The sequence below is a fragment of the Nematolebias whitei genome, chromosome 12, assembly GCF_014905685.2.
Source record: "Nematolebias whitei isolate Nwh7 chromosome 12, NemWhi1, whole genome shotgun sequence".
NCBI lineage: Eukaryota > Metazoa > Chordata > Actinopteri > Cyprinodontiformes > Rivulidae > Nematolebias > Nematolebias whitei.
Window position 1 is genome coordinate 38,572,129 of NC_056509.1, and position 13,892 is coordinate 38,586,020.

Below are 13,892 nucleotides of genomic sequence, written 5' to 3' on the forward strand. Positions count from 1 at the left end.
GTGACTGCAGAACATGACGATGTAATTCAACCATTGAATTGAATCAGCTGGGCTGGAGCAGAGAACAATAAAACATGCAGGATAACAGGCCTCGCGGACTGGGATTGGACACCCTGTGATTCCAAACTTGGACCTCGACGAACACCATCCTGCATGTGTTACTTGTTTCCCTGCTCCAACACACCTGATTCAGTGCTTTTATTACTTCCTCAAGTTCTGCAGGAGCCTGCAAATCACCCATATATTCAAATCAGGTGTGTCAAAGCAGGGAAACGACTAAATCATGCAGGATGGTGTTCCTCAAGGACCAGAGCTGGGAACCACTGGTTTAAAGCATACATGTGTGTGTTAATACAATGCCAAAATGGAAAGACATTAGCAAAGACCCTGAAAGAAGACCCCCTAGAGAAGCAACATCAATCTGAAAAGGGTGGCGAAGTAATCTCCAAACAATTTGATGTATATCCATCTACAGTTAGAAAAATGATTCGCTAGTGGACAACTTTTAAATCAGCTGCCAATCCTCCCTGGAGTGGACGCTGATGAAAATTTACCCCAAGGTCAGACCGTGCGATGCTCAAAGAAATATTAATATTCAGCAGCTTTGGATGTTATCAGCCCATTTAATGCTATTAGTTATCATCATCCTCATAGGTTGTGGTCCGACTGTCCTTCCTACATCCTAGTAGTTTTAAATGGACGTTATCTTTGATAATATGCAGCTTTGCACGCATGTAAAACAGGAAGTGTTTTTTTTTGTGAGCTTTATGTAACTTTTCCTAAACCTAACCCAGACCCTAAACCTAACCCCCAGACCCTTTACTGTTAACCTAACCACGTGACCCTATCATCAGTGCTAACAATATACCTTTAAACCTAATAGGAGGTACAGGAGGGGCAGTCTGAACACAACCTATTGGGATGATTACAACTGATAACAGCCATTTAATGGCTGATGACATTCAAAGCGGGTGCAATATTAATCATAACAATAATAATCACAAAAATGTACATCTCAAGTTCTACACGACTCAGTTAGCAAACAAAAGGTTCATGTTCATGATGGAAAAATTGAAAAAGGATGGTTTGTTTATAAAATGCTCTCTGAAAAAAACATGGCAGCACAACTTATATTCAGCCCACTTTTTACACACGTTGGCCGCCGCCCCCATGTTCACATGACATCTATTCACTGTAGGCAGATTAAGATGGAGGCACTTTTAAATAAATATCGTCTATTCTCAGCGTGGTTTTTAGACATGTTCTGTTGCAGGAGCTCCAGTGCAGCTGAAAAAAGCTCCCGTGCGTTGCAGAAACCAAACTGAGAAAGTTTTTACGATGGATTTGAGACACCCATGACAGCTGTGTCTGTTCAGTGGATAAAACTGTTGCACAAATATAATTTTGTAAATTCAAGTACAATAATCTGAGCCTCAAGGTAACTGAGAATATTTTGAGACATTTTGCAGACTCTCCTTGTGAGTGCTGTTTGCCAACAAGTCCCTGCTCAGTGAGACACTACCTAAAGTACGCTAGAGACAAATGCGAGTACATATTTTTAAAATTAAAGGTCCTGAGTTCTGTTTGAACTTAATCTAATGCTGAAAACCTAACAATGATAACTTTGAAAGATGATGTTTGGAGTTTGCACGAGGAACAAGTCTATTGTGAATGTTTCACAATGAAACTATTCATGTCGTGGCACGTCCGAGTCTATAAGAATAAGAGTGTATTTTGTCCGTATTGTATTTGGATACCACATACACTTGCTCAGCCACTCAGAAAGAATAATGTGAAAGTGTAAAATCTCCTGGGAATGCGTTACTTTGCCTGAAGCTGTGATTTACATGAAGGCTCAACCACATAGTTAGAAAGACAAGACTGCTATAAGCCCAAACTAGCAGAGAAGATGAAATCCAGCTGTCTAGAAAAGGAATTCAGATGCTGAACAACCTCCTCCCATGTGCTGCCAAACCCTAACCACTGAAGAAATACAGCCGGGACAACTTCGGCTGATGGGCTAAGTTTAGAAATGACAGAGAGCTCCGAGCTGAATGCTCACCAGAGGCTGGATGGTGTACGACACCCAGAGCGGCATGAGGCGGTCTTTGCTGTATCCGCTCAGGTAGTCGGAGTGGTAGAGCAGACAAAAGCTGGCGTCCGACTGGACCACCTGAGGTGCTCCGAAAGGATGGTGGAGGCGATGTAAAACACTTTTGTCTTAAAAAAAGAAGAAGGAAATTTGCATCATTGCTCAAAAATATCCCTAAAAATGGATTTTAATCACAAAATGAAGAACTCAGTGCTCACCAAAATTAGCTGCCAGAAATTTTGTGTCCATAGCTGCTTCCTGAAAACAACAACAACCACTTTAAAAAAAACATTGAATACTTTGTGAGACAATCAGCAGTGGCAGATAAAAATTAATGAATACAAATATTACAAATAAAATCAAAGAAGTTTTTCAAGTACAAGATTTTGAATGTTTGGATTTAAAATACGTGAAATATAATTAAAGAAACTAAACAATGAGAGCTGAATGACGGCTGAGATTTACTGAAGAAGCTGAAAATGTTATAGCTAAAAGGCTCAGAATAACAGCCAAAAGCTAAAAGTAGCAAACAGCTAACTAAAGGTATCAAAAGTAGCAAACAGCTAATTAAAAGTATGAAAAGTATAAAACAGCTAACTAAAGGTATCAAAGTGATCTTATAAGTAGGACCTATAAGTGGCAAAACACTAGCTAAAATATAAAATATGCCAAGTGCTAACTAAAAGTATCAAAGGCTAGCTAGAACCTACAAGTAGTAAAACGTTAGCTAAAGTTTAAAAAGAAGCAAAATGTTAGCTAAAAGCCAAAGGAAGCTGACGAATAACCGAAAGTTAAAAGTAGAAAAAAGTTGCTCAAAGCTAAAACCATCAAAAGGCTAGTTGGAAATACAAAATAGCAAAAATCTAAATGGAGAACGTGAGCTAAAAAGACAGCTAAAAGAAGCTAAATGCTAACTACAAGTTAAAGGATGTTGAACACTACAAGGTGAAAGGAGTAAACATTAGCTAAAAGCCTAAAAAAGAACACTGGATAAAAGGAGCAAAAGGCTAGCTAAAAGCTAAAAGTAGCTAAGAGCTAAAATAAATGTTAGTTAAAACCCCAAAATAACAAAACCGTAGTTTAAAGCTCAAAGAAGCAAAAGAAGACAAAACAAAAGTAAGCTGAAGGAAATTTCCAAGAAAATGTTTTTGAAGGAATTTAAGACATTTTAATGGTTTTATGGGGAAAATATTTGTAAACAAATGTTAATATTCTGAAAAACTACAAAAGTTGCACAAACCACAAATCATTACATGTTTTACTGAATGAGCTGAACGTTTTGATATGAGTAGCTAAAATAGCGCAAAGTATTTTAGCTACTCAGCATCCCACAAAAACCTCCAAACGACTGATTTAGAAGTGTCGAACAATCAGAGGAGTGTGACCGGAACGAACCATTTCAGGGCTTTGAGATGAGCAGTTGCACTGCAGGCTGTAAGTTGGGATGGAGGCTGAGGCCTCACAGTGGGAGTCATGGGAGAGCTGCGCCGGGTGCACCGGTGAGTAGACCGGATGCTTCAGGAGATGGTTCAGACTGCCATGGGTCCCGTTGTTTGGAGACGGACGAACCCCAAGAAGATCTGAGGAACACAAAGGGAAAAACAAGACAAGATGTAAGGGATGAAGGACCTGACCACTCCAGACTGCACCATCAGGTTTTACAAAATAAAAAGACAGTTTTATTTTTACACCACAAAATGTCATCATTAGAGATATTTTTAGCAGTTTATTCAGAGGACGTTTTTACACAGAAACAAAAACTGAGTTTTCTTGAGGACAGCAACACGCATCAGGACAATAACAGGAGAAATGTTGTGTTTCTCTTATTCATTCAACCTTTATTTACACAGGTTAGTTTCCACTGAGCCTCGAGGACTCATTTACAAGAGAGACATACATACATACAAAGTAGATAAGAAAAAGAGAACACGAGGGCGGAGGAAGTAAAAAAAAATCGTCTCTCGCACCATGTCCTGGCCGAAAGTTGCAAAAAAAGACCTCACAACATAAACAGCAACATACAATGGCATCATAATGCATGAGGAGGTCAACAAAGGCAGTTGTCCGTAGACACCTCCAGAAAGTTCCATAGTTCTGATAATATGGTACAGTGTCTATCAGCGGCTCAGTTCTGAGAAGTCCACAGACGTTCTCGGGAAGAGGGGAGGAGCAGCAGAGCGTCATAATTCACATAACCTCTGGGTGAAATTTGAGATATCTGGCCTATTCAAAGCCAAGTGGGGAAGCCATATTTGATAACAACAATGGTTTTGGGACAGGCAGACTCTGCATGATTTTTTTTATGTCTGCCTTCAAAAGTTCTACTTGTAGCCTTCCCAAAGGTCGAATCCTTCACGCCGGCGAGTTCCAGAAGCCGCAAGTGGCCTGCGATTCTCAGAAATCATCTGAGTCTGGGCGCTCAAAACATGGCACATTCATTCACACATGGCAGGCAGTTTCAAAATTTGCCAGATCCGCTGCCGCCATCTTCCGAGTTTGTCGATAAGCCAGAAACCCGCCGATTCAAAAAAGCAGAAATCTCGCTATCATAAGACCAATTATGTACGCCTCTTCTACATCCTCAACGGAAAATACGGACAGACACACCATCTTCAACTGGCCCTAGGAATCCATGGTGTATCCTGAAACAAGTGTCGCTTCAGGGCATGAGGGCTCTCCTGTACCCTGTCTTCTCGTCGAGAAAATTTTATCAATTGCGTTGAGAGACCAGTGTTTCTCTTATACTTTGATATTAAGGATGCGATACATTTTACTGTATTTTTACCAGAAATTTGCATTTTCAGCAGGTTAACAGATTATTCTAATGAAATGACATGCAACTCTAAGAATATTCTTTTTTGTTTTCCTCGCTGGTTTTCATACAGAGGACTGAGACACGTCAAGATCACACCTGTTACAAATTAGAGGGATTAACAGGTTGCAGATATGACCAAACTCAACTACCAGCTTGAGAAAGAAGAATGTGAAACAGCTACAGGAGAGAGAAGACACGCAAAGAAAGAAACTCACCACACATGAGGTTATACAGTTCAATGTTTTCAAACGGGGGCACGACTGTGCTCGTCTTAAATGATGGACCATAGCCAATAAAAATAGCCTGAAACAGATACAAAACATTATTATTAATTTATTTTCAGAGGTTTCAGTGCGCATGATAGATTACCTTTCTAAACAACATTGGTTTGTGAACTGGAAACCTTCATTTAGACCCTCAGTAAACAACACAATGTCAAACATTTACCATTGTATTTAAGTCTTGTGTAAATGTTGACAATGAACTACAGCAGGGAACGGATCTAAACCGTGAAAAGGTTTACAGATTTGTATTCAAAGACGGATGATTTTGTGGCATTTAAAGACGTTTTCAAACAGTTCTTTTTTAGCAGCTCAGAGCTTTCGCCTCATTTCAGCAGTAAGTAAACTGTGAAGACGCACAGACGTGGTGAAAACGAGGGTTAAGGTGACATGAAATCCAAAACTACACATGTGTGGGTGGAAGGAAACAAAACTTCTAACAAGAGATTTTCCACAGCCGTCAAGTGTTTGTGATTTGACATCACATTTTAGATGTTTTTTTAATACTTTGCTGTATTTTTTGCCATATAAGTCACACCTTTTTGCATAAATTTGCAAGTCCTGAAACTTATATACAGAAGCAACTCATATTCGTATTTTTCCCATATTTAAAACCAATTTTTGACTAAGATCTGACCATTTCATTCATTTTGACATGGAAAATATTGAACACTACCATTTTCAGCCGCTAGAAGGCCCTCGACTAATACGGCAAACCAAGAGTCTCATTAATACGTAAAAGTGGCTATTAATGAGACACTTGGCTTGCCATACAAAGCCACCTTCGTCTCGTTCCAGAACACCTGGAGCAAACGTCAAATCAGCTGCATTTCACCGTGCTGCCCAGGAGAAATGCAGCTGATTTGACCACTGAAGTGCATTTATTAAGTCAAAGTTCAACTGAGACACACCTTTGCTATAATGTCGAGCAAATAAATAATTGTTTTTAAGTGTTACTCTCGTTAAATTCTTGTTAAAGTCCTCCCGTACATGCTCCCTTGACCGCCATTTGGCAACCAATCAATTTTTGGCACAATGCCAGCCCACATTTCCTGGTTGTCAGTGGTGACGCATAATAGATGCAACTTATACAGCAAAGCGACATATTTATGTTTTTTTTCTTTCACTTTATTAGACATATTTGAACTGATGCGACTTATATGGTGGTGCGACATGTTTGGCGACAAATACGGTACTTTAAAACCAAACTCTTAAGACTCGTGTTTTAAAGCAAGTGAACTTCCTGTTAGTCTTCCACACTGTCAGACAAACACCAGCCTCCCTCCTCTGACCTGCATGTTGGTGAAGAGGTTATCTGAGCCGTGGAATCCACCGCTGCAATATTTCACTTCCTCTTGGTTCCTGAGGAGACAAAACCAAAAAATGACAGAGGCTTTTCACTCATTCATATAAACAAACATTTAAAACACGATCCCATTAAGTTGCGTTTATTACATGTGCCATGTTGGTGGATTTATGTTTCCAGTGTGAAGGATTTTTTTCACAGATCAACGGCTGTAATTTGTATTTCCCCTTCTCAACATGATTTATTTGTTACACATAAATACAGTCATAATTAATCACTGTAAATGTAGCAAGATAAATGTCCCGATGCATGCTCTATAATCCGGGTGGATAAATCTAACCTTATTTGACTTGCACATTGTTTCTATTATACCGACAGTGTTTCCTATTTAAACCAACTCTTCTTTTTGGCTCAAACACCTCTGCTATTTGAACAAAGAGTGTCTCAGTTCTGCAAATTACTTCCAGTCAACCTCAGACAAACTCCACCACCGTTTCCATCATTACTCAACAGCTAATCCATTGAAAACGGCACCGTGGCATCGCTTCAAGTGGTCCGTTTAGGACATTTTAAGGAGCTGTTTGTAAAAATCAATTACATTTTTTTTTTAAATCAATGCATTAACGAAGTAAAACATTATCCAACTGATACATAAGTAAACTGAGACAACAACACAGGTTTGCTTAAAATCTTGAAGATGAAGTCCTTTTTCTACAGCGATTTATAAATTTCTGGGCTCATGAAGTCAGCATAAAAAGATAACAAAATTTGGTTCAAGTCAAAGATTTTACACACCAAAGCAGAATGTGATATTTGTTGATCAAAAACTCAGAAAAAAATAAAAATACAAATCAGCAGCGGTGCATAACAGTTGTTGGTCCACGCCTACTGCTTCCACGAACATAAGGAGAATAAGTAGTAGCCAAGTGCAGTGATGGGGGAAGTTATGTAAAGGTCATGGATGTTTTCACTTATTAATATGAACCATGTATGTGAAGTCAAGAAAGTTTATGTCTACTCAGAGAGGAGTCTGATAACTGATAAACTCTGATGCCTTCAACAACTGTGAGCTGTGAAGCAGAGGTCGTCTTGACCTCGCCTCTGTTAATAACGGGTATTTAAGCTGTTGCTAACTCGTCGTCCGCAGGCAGACCTTGTGATCAGGGCTTCTTAAAACATATTTAATGCCTGTTTTCAATGCCTCACCCTCTTGCAAGGATTAAACCTGGGTTGAAAAGATCTTCTCGCATTTCTCTGTGTGGCTTATTTGATTAATGAGTTGATGACAGGATAATTAAATTATCCAACATTCAGCAAATCAAAAGCATTGATTTGTTTATCAAGTACAAAAGGCAGAGCCTCAAAAGAAAATCTAACCTTGTGTTTTAATCTGAAGCAGTTGTGTGTTTACATCTAGGATGAGACACATCTGCAACGAAACACTGAAATAAAACGCAGATGCAAAACATTAAAATTTGGAAAAATCTAAAGAAGTGTGGCTTTTTCTGCAGTGGTTGCCATGGAAACGGCTCTTCTCTCCTTAAAAAGAACAGTCATGCTTTGGTGTGACTGGTTTGAACACTTTTAAAACAGTGTCTACAGACCAGATGAGACCAAACTGAGAACATTTGGGTGTGAATGCACAAACACCCAAAACACAAATTGGTAATGCCAATTGTTAGGCACGGTGGTGGAGGGGTCATGATCTGGGCTGGCTTTGCAAACCTAGAAACTGAAAATTGAGTCCACTGTGAATTTCCCTGGAGTTAAAATCCATCTGAAGCTTGACCCAGACAGAACAGAATCTGTACAACACAATGTGGGAAACAGAAGAGATGGCCTTCAATCAAGACCTTCACTAGATCTTAAAGTGATGACGTAACGTTAACTAGTTTTAATAGATCCTGACCCGACTCAGTCTGGTGAACTGACGGTAAAACCCTTAAACTGAGATCCATACTCACAGCGCCGCCTGCCAGCCCGACTTCATGTACAGGTGGCCTCGCTCTATGCGTTTGTTGTTAGCGAAATGCATCCTTTTGGGGAGGTTTTCTTTGAGGTAGGGCCTCATCGCCTGGTCGTCCTTCCTGCACTTCAGAATGCACACGAACGGGGAGAATAAACACAGAGCAGAGGGAGGATGGGATTGTTTGTCACAAAGTCACGTGAGCAGAAAATCTTTCATTCTTCTTATCAATACAGAAGTCCCGTCTGGAATAGTTCACATACCGACAGGTTCTTAACCAGGCCCTCGTAGTCGACTGAGGATGGGGGGAAACAGATCAGAGTCAGCTTTGCTGGTTTTAACCAAACTCACTCAGGGATAATTTTACAAAAAGATGGAAAGGAGGTTTTTGCGGACAAGAACTCACAAGAGAAGTATTCATCTGGGAGGCGCTTCGGTCGGATGCGAGCAGCAGGGCCTTGGATGATGGTGAAGTCAGACAGGTGTTCCTGGTAATTTGACACAAACTCTGCTCGTTGGCAGGAAGCCTCTTCCATCCCTGGTGACAAAAAGGACAAAATGGAGTGTCATAATCTGTCAACAAACAACAACAAAAACCTCTTGAAGAAGGTGTTTTTAGCAAGAAAAGATCAGATTGCAAACGTAGTAAGGGACATATTTTTTCCATTCTTCTTTCTTTATGTTGCTTTGAGTTGTAAAATGTCTTAAGCTGAGTTGAAGGTGACTCTCAGCTACTACCACCCCAAATTTGAGCTTTATGTGAGTTTTACTAAAGGATATATTTTGCTAACTGTCAGGCAGTGTTGATGCGTAGAGTTATTGGCAGAGCTTTAAGTAAATGTGTTGTGTGTAGAGCTCAGCGTATGCGTTGTGAATAAGTCTCAGCTACTACCACCCCATGTTTTACCTCAGTTTCAGTACAATTGACTGAATTATAGCCATTTAATGCATGTAAAGGTTGAATAACTGTGGCAGCATCTTCAATTGGGTTGAGTCCAAAAGTTAAACAGTAGTAGATGTGCATCTGATTAATTCCTGAAAGTTGCATTTAAATCTGTCCAGTGATCCATGAGATATTTTGCTAACAAACTGAAAAGACTGACTCCGTAGGTTAAAGGCAAAGTTTTGAAAACATCTTGCACAATCAGAGTTCTTAGTAAAAGTTGGGGATGTCTCTTAGCTATTATGATATTTTAGCTCAAATTCCTTAAAAATGGCTGAGTTACAGTATTTGTGTGTTTGCTAAGGTTGGCAGCCATTTTGAATTGGTTCCAAAAGTTAAGCTGTTGTAAAAGTAGATCCAGTAATTACTTTTAGCATTTCATTAAAATCTGTGCAGTTGTTCATGACATAATCTGCCAACACTACATACAAACATCATTGGCATTTTGGCTTTGGTGATGGGCAGTAATTTAAAAAAAATATATTGTTTGTATTTCGTCCCATTTTGATGCAGTTTCACTTAAACATAAATGAATATAAGCACCATTTCTCCAAGCCAATGTCGTTCAAAGTGCTATCTACAACAGGTAAGATATTGTTTCTATCAAACCATGCTTTAAAAGATCCGAACTATCGCTTTAAGATTCCCAGAAAGTGATTTGCATTCTTACATTTCCAGTGCAAACAGGGTGTGACGTGTGAACTCCTCTGAGCCATTCTTTGTGACAAACAGCAGAGTAATAACTACTGCAGTGCCTTGAAACATATATCTTCTATAGGAGTGGGGGATGTTTTTTGTTTTTAATCTCTGCTGGGCATCGCCCTGGCCACACAAACTTCAAAACACAGATCTGTCATATAATTACAGGGCCAAACATATGGTCCCCAGTGTTCTGTTTTTTCTAGTTGACTCCCACATTTTATTTCATTACAGCCACTGGCCTGTAGTTTTCCCTGCATCAGGTGCAGTAAATCAACTGAACCAAACATTTGAAGCCCACTCAGAGGACCACAATGAGCTGCTTCGTTGGTGCACGTGTTATATAAAGATGTCATGCGTCTGTGCTGTGAAACCACTGAGATTTAAACAAGATGCACAACTTTGGAATAAAAGTGTCCATGTGAAAAACAATCAAGTGAGCTTTTATCTCACCGTGGTCAGATACAATCATAATGTTGACACATCGGTGGAGGTCTCTTGTTTTGAGGCCGCTCAGGATCATCCTCAGAATTTTGTCGACTTTCTCCAAAGCTGAAATCACCTAAAGGACAGAAAACAGTTTGAGTTACTGTAGAAAACTAGATTCATGGTTACAAATACAAAGAAACAAAATTATCTTTATAAAGTAGGTCATTTTCTTTATCAATGAAAGCGCGTCAAAATAAGTAAAAAATGCATAAATGAACAATTTTTGTTGAAGACTTGCCTATTACAAACTAAATGTTTTAGATTTGTAAACTGGTGGTAATAAAACTGATTGGTAATAATTTAAGAATTTTATAAAAAGTAGAAATTTTCGTCTGACACATCCAGAGAAATGTTAGAGGTCACTGGGTGGTGACCGTTGAGGGGGAGGTACTGTAAGGATTCCAGGCATTATATTGCTACTCTTTTCTGCACTAACCTTCTTCCTTACAGAGTGGAGAGGTGAGTTTCCTGATGTGGTGCTGCTTCACCAGCACCCAGACCAGTTGAGAATAATAATAATAACCTTTACTTAACCAGGTTTGTCCCATTGAGATCAAAAGATCTATTTTACAAGAGAGACCTGGCAAGACTGGCATCTTACAGAATACATCACATCCTCCCTCTCCGCTTTGCTGCTCTGTATGTCTGTGAAACTGCTTCTGAGACTCTCTTGCATTTCTTCCGAACCACAATTATGGACTTGTTTTGACCAGTTGGTCCCTCAACTCAATTTACAGCATTTCTTCGAAGAGAAGACAGGCTTTAGGCGAGCCGATTTACCCTATTGGCATGTACGCAGCTGGATATCTCATCGACTGGAAGACTTGATGATGTGTCTATCTCTGCTGCCATCTGTGGATTTTAAGGACGCATATTTAATTGGATTTACGATAACTGGTTCCTGCTTTTTGGATTCAGCTGGTGCTGGTTTTTAGCTACAATCAAGGAAGTCGTCGGCAGTAAATTTGGACCTGATCACACTGCTTGCCTTTATGATGGTTTGGTTTCATGTCTCGAGTACCCGGACTCAAATGCTTTGGGCTGAATGGATCAGATCTTGGGGATTTTTACTCAGTCATGTTCCATCGGTGTGGCCATGTAATTTGGACATTTCACAGACAACAACACAGACTCAAGGTAGATGTCATTAAGTTCTGCATGTCCCCAAAACAGCTGTGTGTTATCTGTTCTCAACCTCCCTGCTGTTACTCAAAGTTGGATATTCCTCATTCTGGAGAGGTCAACCCATCTGCTCTCCACCTCGCTGCTACAACCTCCATTAACCAGAAAAAAAAAAAAACTGGAATTTCCACACATCTCCTCGTTCCTGGAATCCTGGAAATCCTCCTCCTTTAACTTCAGAAACGTTAGGACGTAAACAAACATTCAGGTCTGTTTCACATCACCCCATCAAAACATCTACAAACTCCTGTTCCTCAGATTCCCGACCGGCATACTTCTCTTCCCCTACAAAATGAAAGCCTCTTTATCTACCACTTCCTGTTTGGTCTTTTCATCTGTTGACACTTTAAACTCTAACTAACTTAAATCATGATGCAGACAAAGTATTTGCTTGTTACCTTAATATTTCCTGAACCACAGGACAAATTTAAATGGAATGACTGAATGTACTGTAGCTCTACAAAATGTGGAGTCAGCTCATTTTTATACAGCTCCAGCTGACTGACATCAGCAAACACCTAAACCTTCATGTGGTAGTAGCTGAGAGTCATTTACAATAGATACTCTGAGCATGATATGACACAATATAATATTTTCAAAGTCTGATCAAATGTCTATATTCTATTATTTCACAAAATAGAATGATCTTAGTATAAAACTGACATTAAAGGTGATGGGCAAAGGAATACAAGATTTTTTAAATTATTTACTACGTCATCAGAAATGTGTAGATTTTAAATATATTTATTTTAATTTATGAATGTTAGGGGAATCGCTCACTTTTAAAATGAAAATTGTCAGAAAATGGTACTCACAGTGTTCATAGTAAAGTTTGTTTGGTTTAACTGTACCTTTGTTTCGAACGTCACAAAAATATCAGAACTGGTTCAAAGCGCAAACATGTTAAAGTCTAAAGTCAAATGTACGTTTTTACAAACTGTCAAAGTGTATTTTTTTTCTGATAATCCTAAAAATGGACGACCAGAATTTTTTTTCCAAGTTAAAATCCAACTAAATCACACATTAGAAAAAACAAAAAACAAACAGCCATTAGCATTGCTGCTGTCAGCCTCTCTCTCTATCTTTTATTTTTAATTTTTAATTTTTACGCTGTCAGTTGTTATTCTGGATAATTACCAACCAGCATTCATCTTCAGGTTTAGTGGATTACTCACCTCTGGACTGTTTGGGCCGTGTCTATGTCCTGAAGTGTCAGGTTCTTCCAGGTACAAAGTATAAAAGTCAGGTCTGAAATAAAAACAAAACAGTTTAGTCGTGATTTTCGGACTTGGTAATCGTTGAATTCCAATAAGGAACAGGCAGAACCTTTCGTTTTCAGGTAAACTGAGCCACTCGAACAGAGTCGACACTCTGGTCTCAAACGTGACACCCCTGCACACACAGATGCTTCATTTAGTGAAGGGACTGTTGCCATTAGGAATCACACCATGCAGTTACATTCAAAGGTGCATTGACACCAACTGTCACGCTTACCGATCATACTTCTTGTAGAAATTTGGGTGGGTGCCATTGATGGGGACGTCAGAACCTGGCCAGAAGAAAGTCGCTGTCTTTAGTTTTTGTTGCATGGCAGTAATCCAGATCTGAAGGAGGAACAGAAAGTTAAAACAATTAAATAAGATGACGTAAGAGGTGATGAGAACGAAATAAATATTTTGCAGGGAGATTTTGTGGAAAGGTTAAGAATTAACATCTAACCTGTGGTAGATGGCTCCCAGATCATCTGACCAGACAGATGAGCTAACAGTGAATCTGAATGAGGTGGATTGCTGCCTTCATAATTAAACCAACTGTAAACTGAAAAACTTTTGAGGCGTTTTATCACACATGTATGATATTTTTGAGAAAGAGTTATTTCCTGAGCCTGAAATTATTTAAAAAGAGCTCATTAAGCTAGCTATTAGCCCAGCTTGAACGACAAACATTCTAATATTTCTACTGGAAGAACCCCAGGCTGCACTGGAAGTGTTACAGCTAGGTGCTTAGATCGTCAATATTGTAAGAATTAAACTACAGCAGTCCCTCGTTTATCGCGAGGGATCCGTACCCTGAAGACCCACGATAAGTGAAAAACCGTGAAGTAGGAATAGTAGTACAA

At 39.3% G+C, this 13,892-nt stretch overlaps 1 protein-coding gene across 1 annotated transcript in view; it reads right to left on the reverse strand.

Moving 5' to 3' along the window:
• enpp1 (ectonucleotide pyrophosphatase/phosphodiesterase 1) overlaps positions 1–13,892 on the reverse strand; it is a 47,490-nt gene that overhangs the window by 5,765 nt on the left and 27,833 nt on the right. Inside the window, exons 7-18 of the mRNA XM_037685554.1 lie at positions 13,268–13,377; positions 13,100–13,165; positions 12,949–13,021; positions 10,556–10,664; positions 8,867–8,998; positions 8,724–8,755; positions 8,459–8,586; positions 6,481–6,550; positions 5,123–5,210; positions 3,488–3,672; positions 2,311–2,350; positions 2,063–2,220 (exon numbers count right to left, since the gene is read on the reverse strand). Of these exons, the coding sequence (XP_037541482.1) occupies positions 2,063–2,220; positions 2,311–2,350; positions 3,488–3,672; positions 5,123–5,210; positions 6,481–6,550; positions 8,459–8,586; positions 8,724–8,755; positions 8,867–8,998; positions 10,556–10,664; positions 12,949–13,021; positions 13,100–13,165; positions 13,268–13,377 (1,191 nt within the window). The remainder of the gene's footprint in view (positions 1–2,062; positions 2,221–2,310; positions 2,351–3,487; positions 3,673–5,122; positions 5,211–6,480; positions 6,551–8,458; positions 8,587–8,723; positions 8,756–8,866; positions 8,999–10,555; positions 10,665–12,948; positions 13,022–13,099; positions 13,166–13,267; positions 13,378–13,892) is intronic.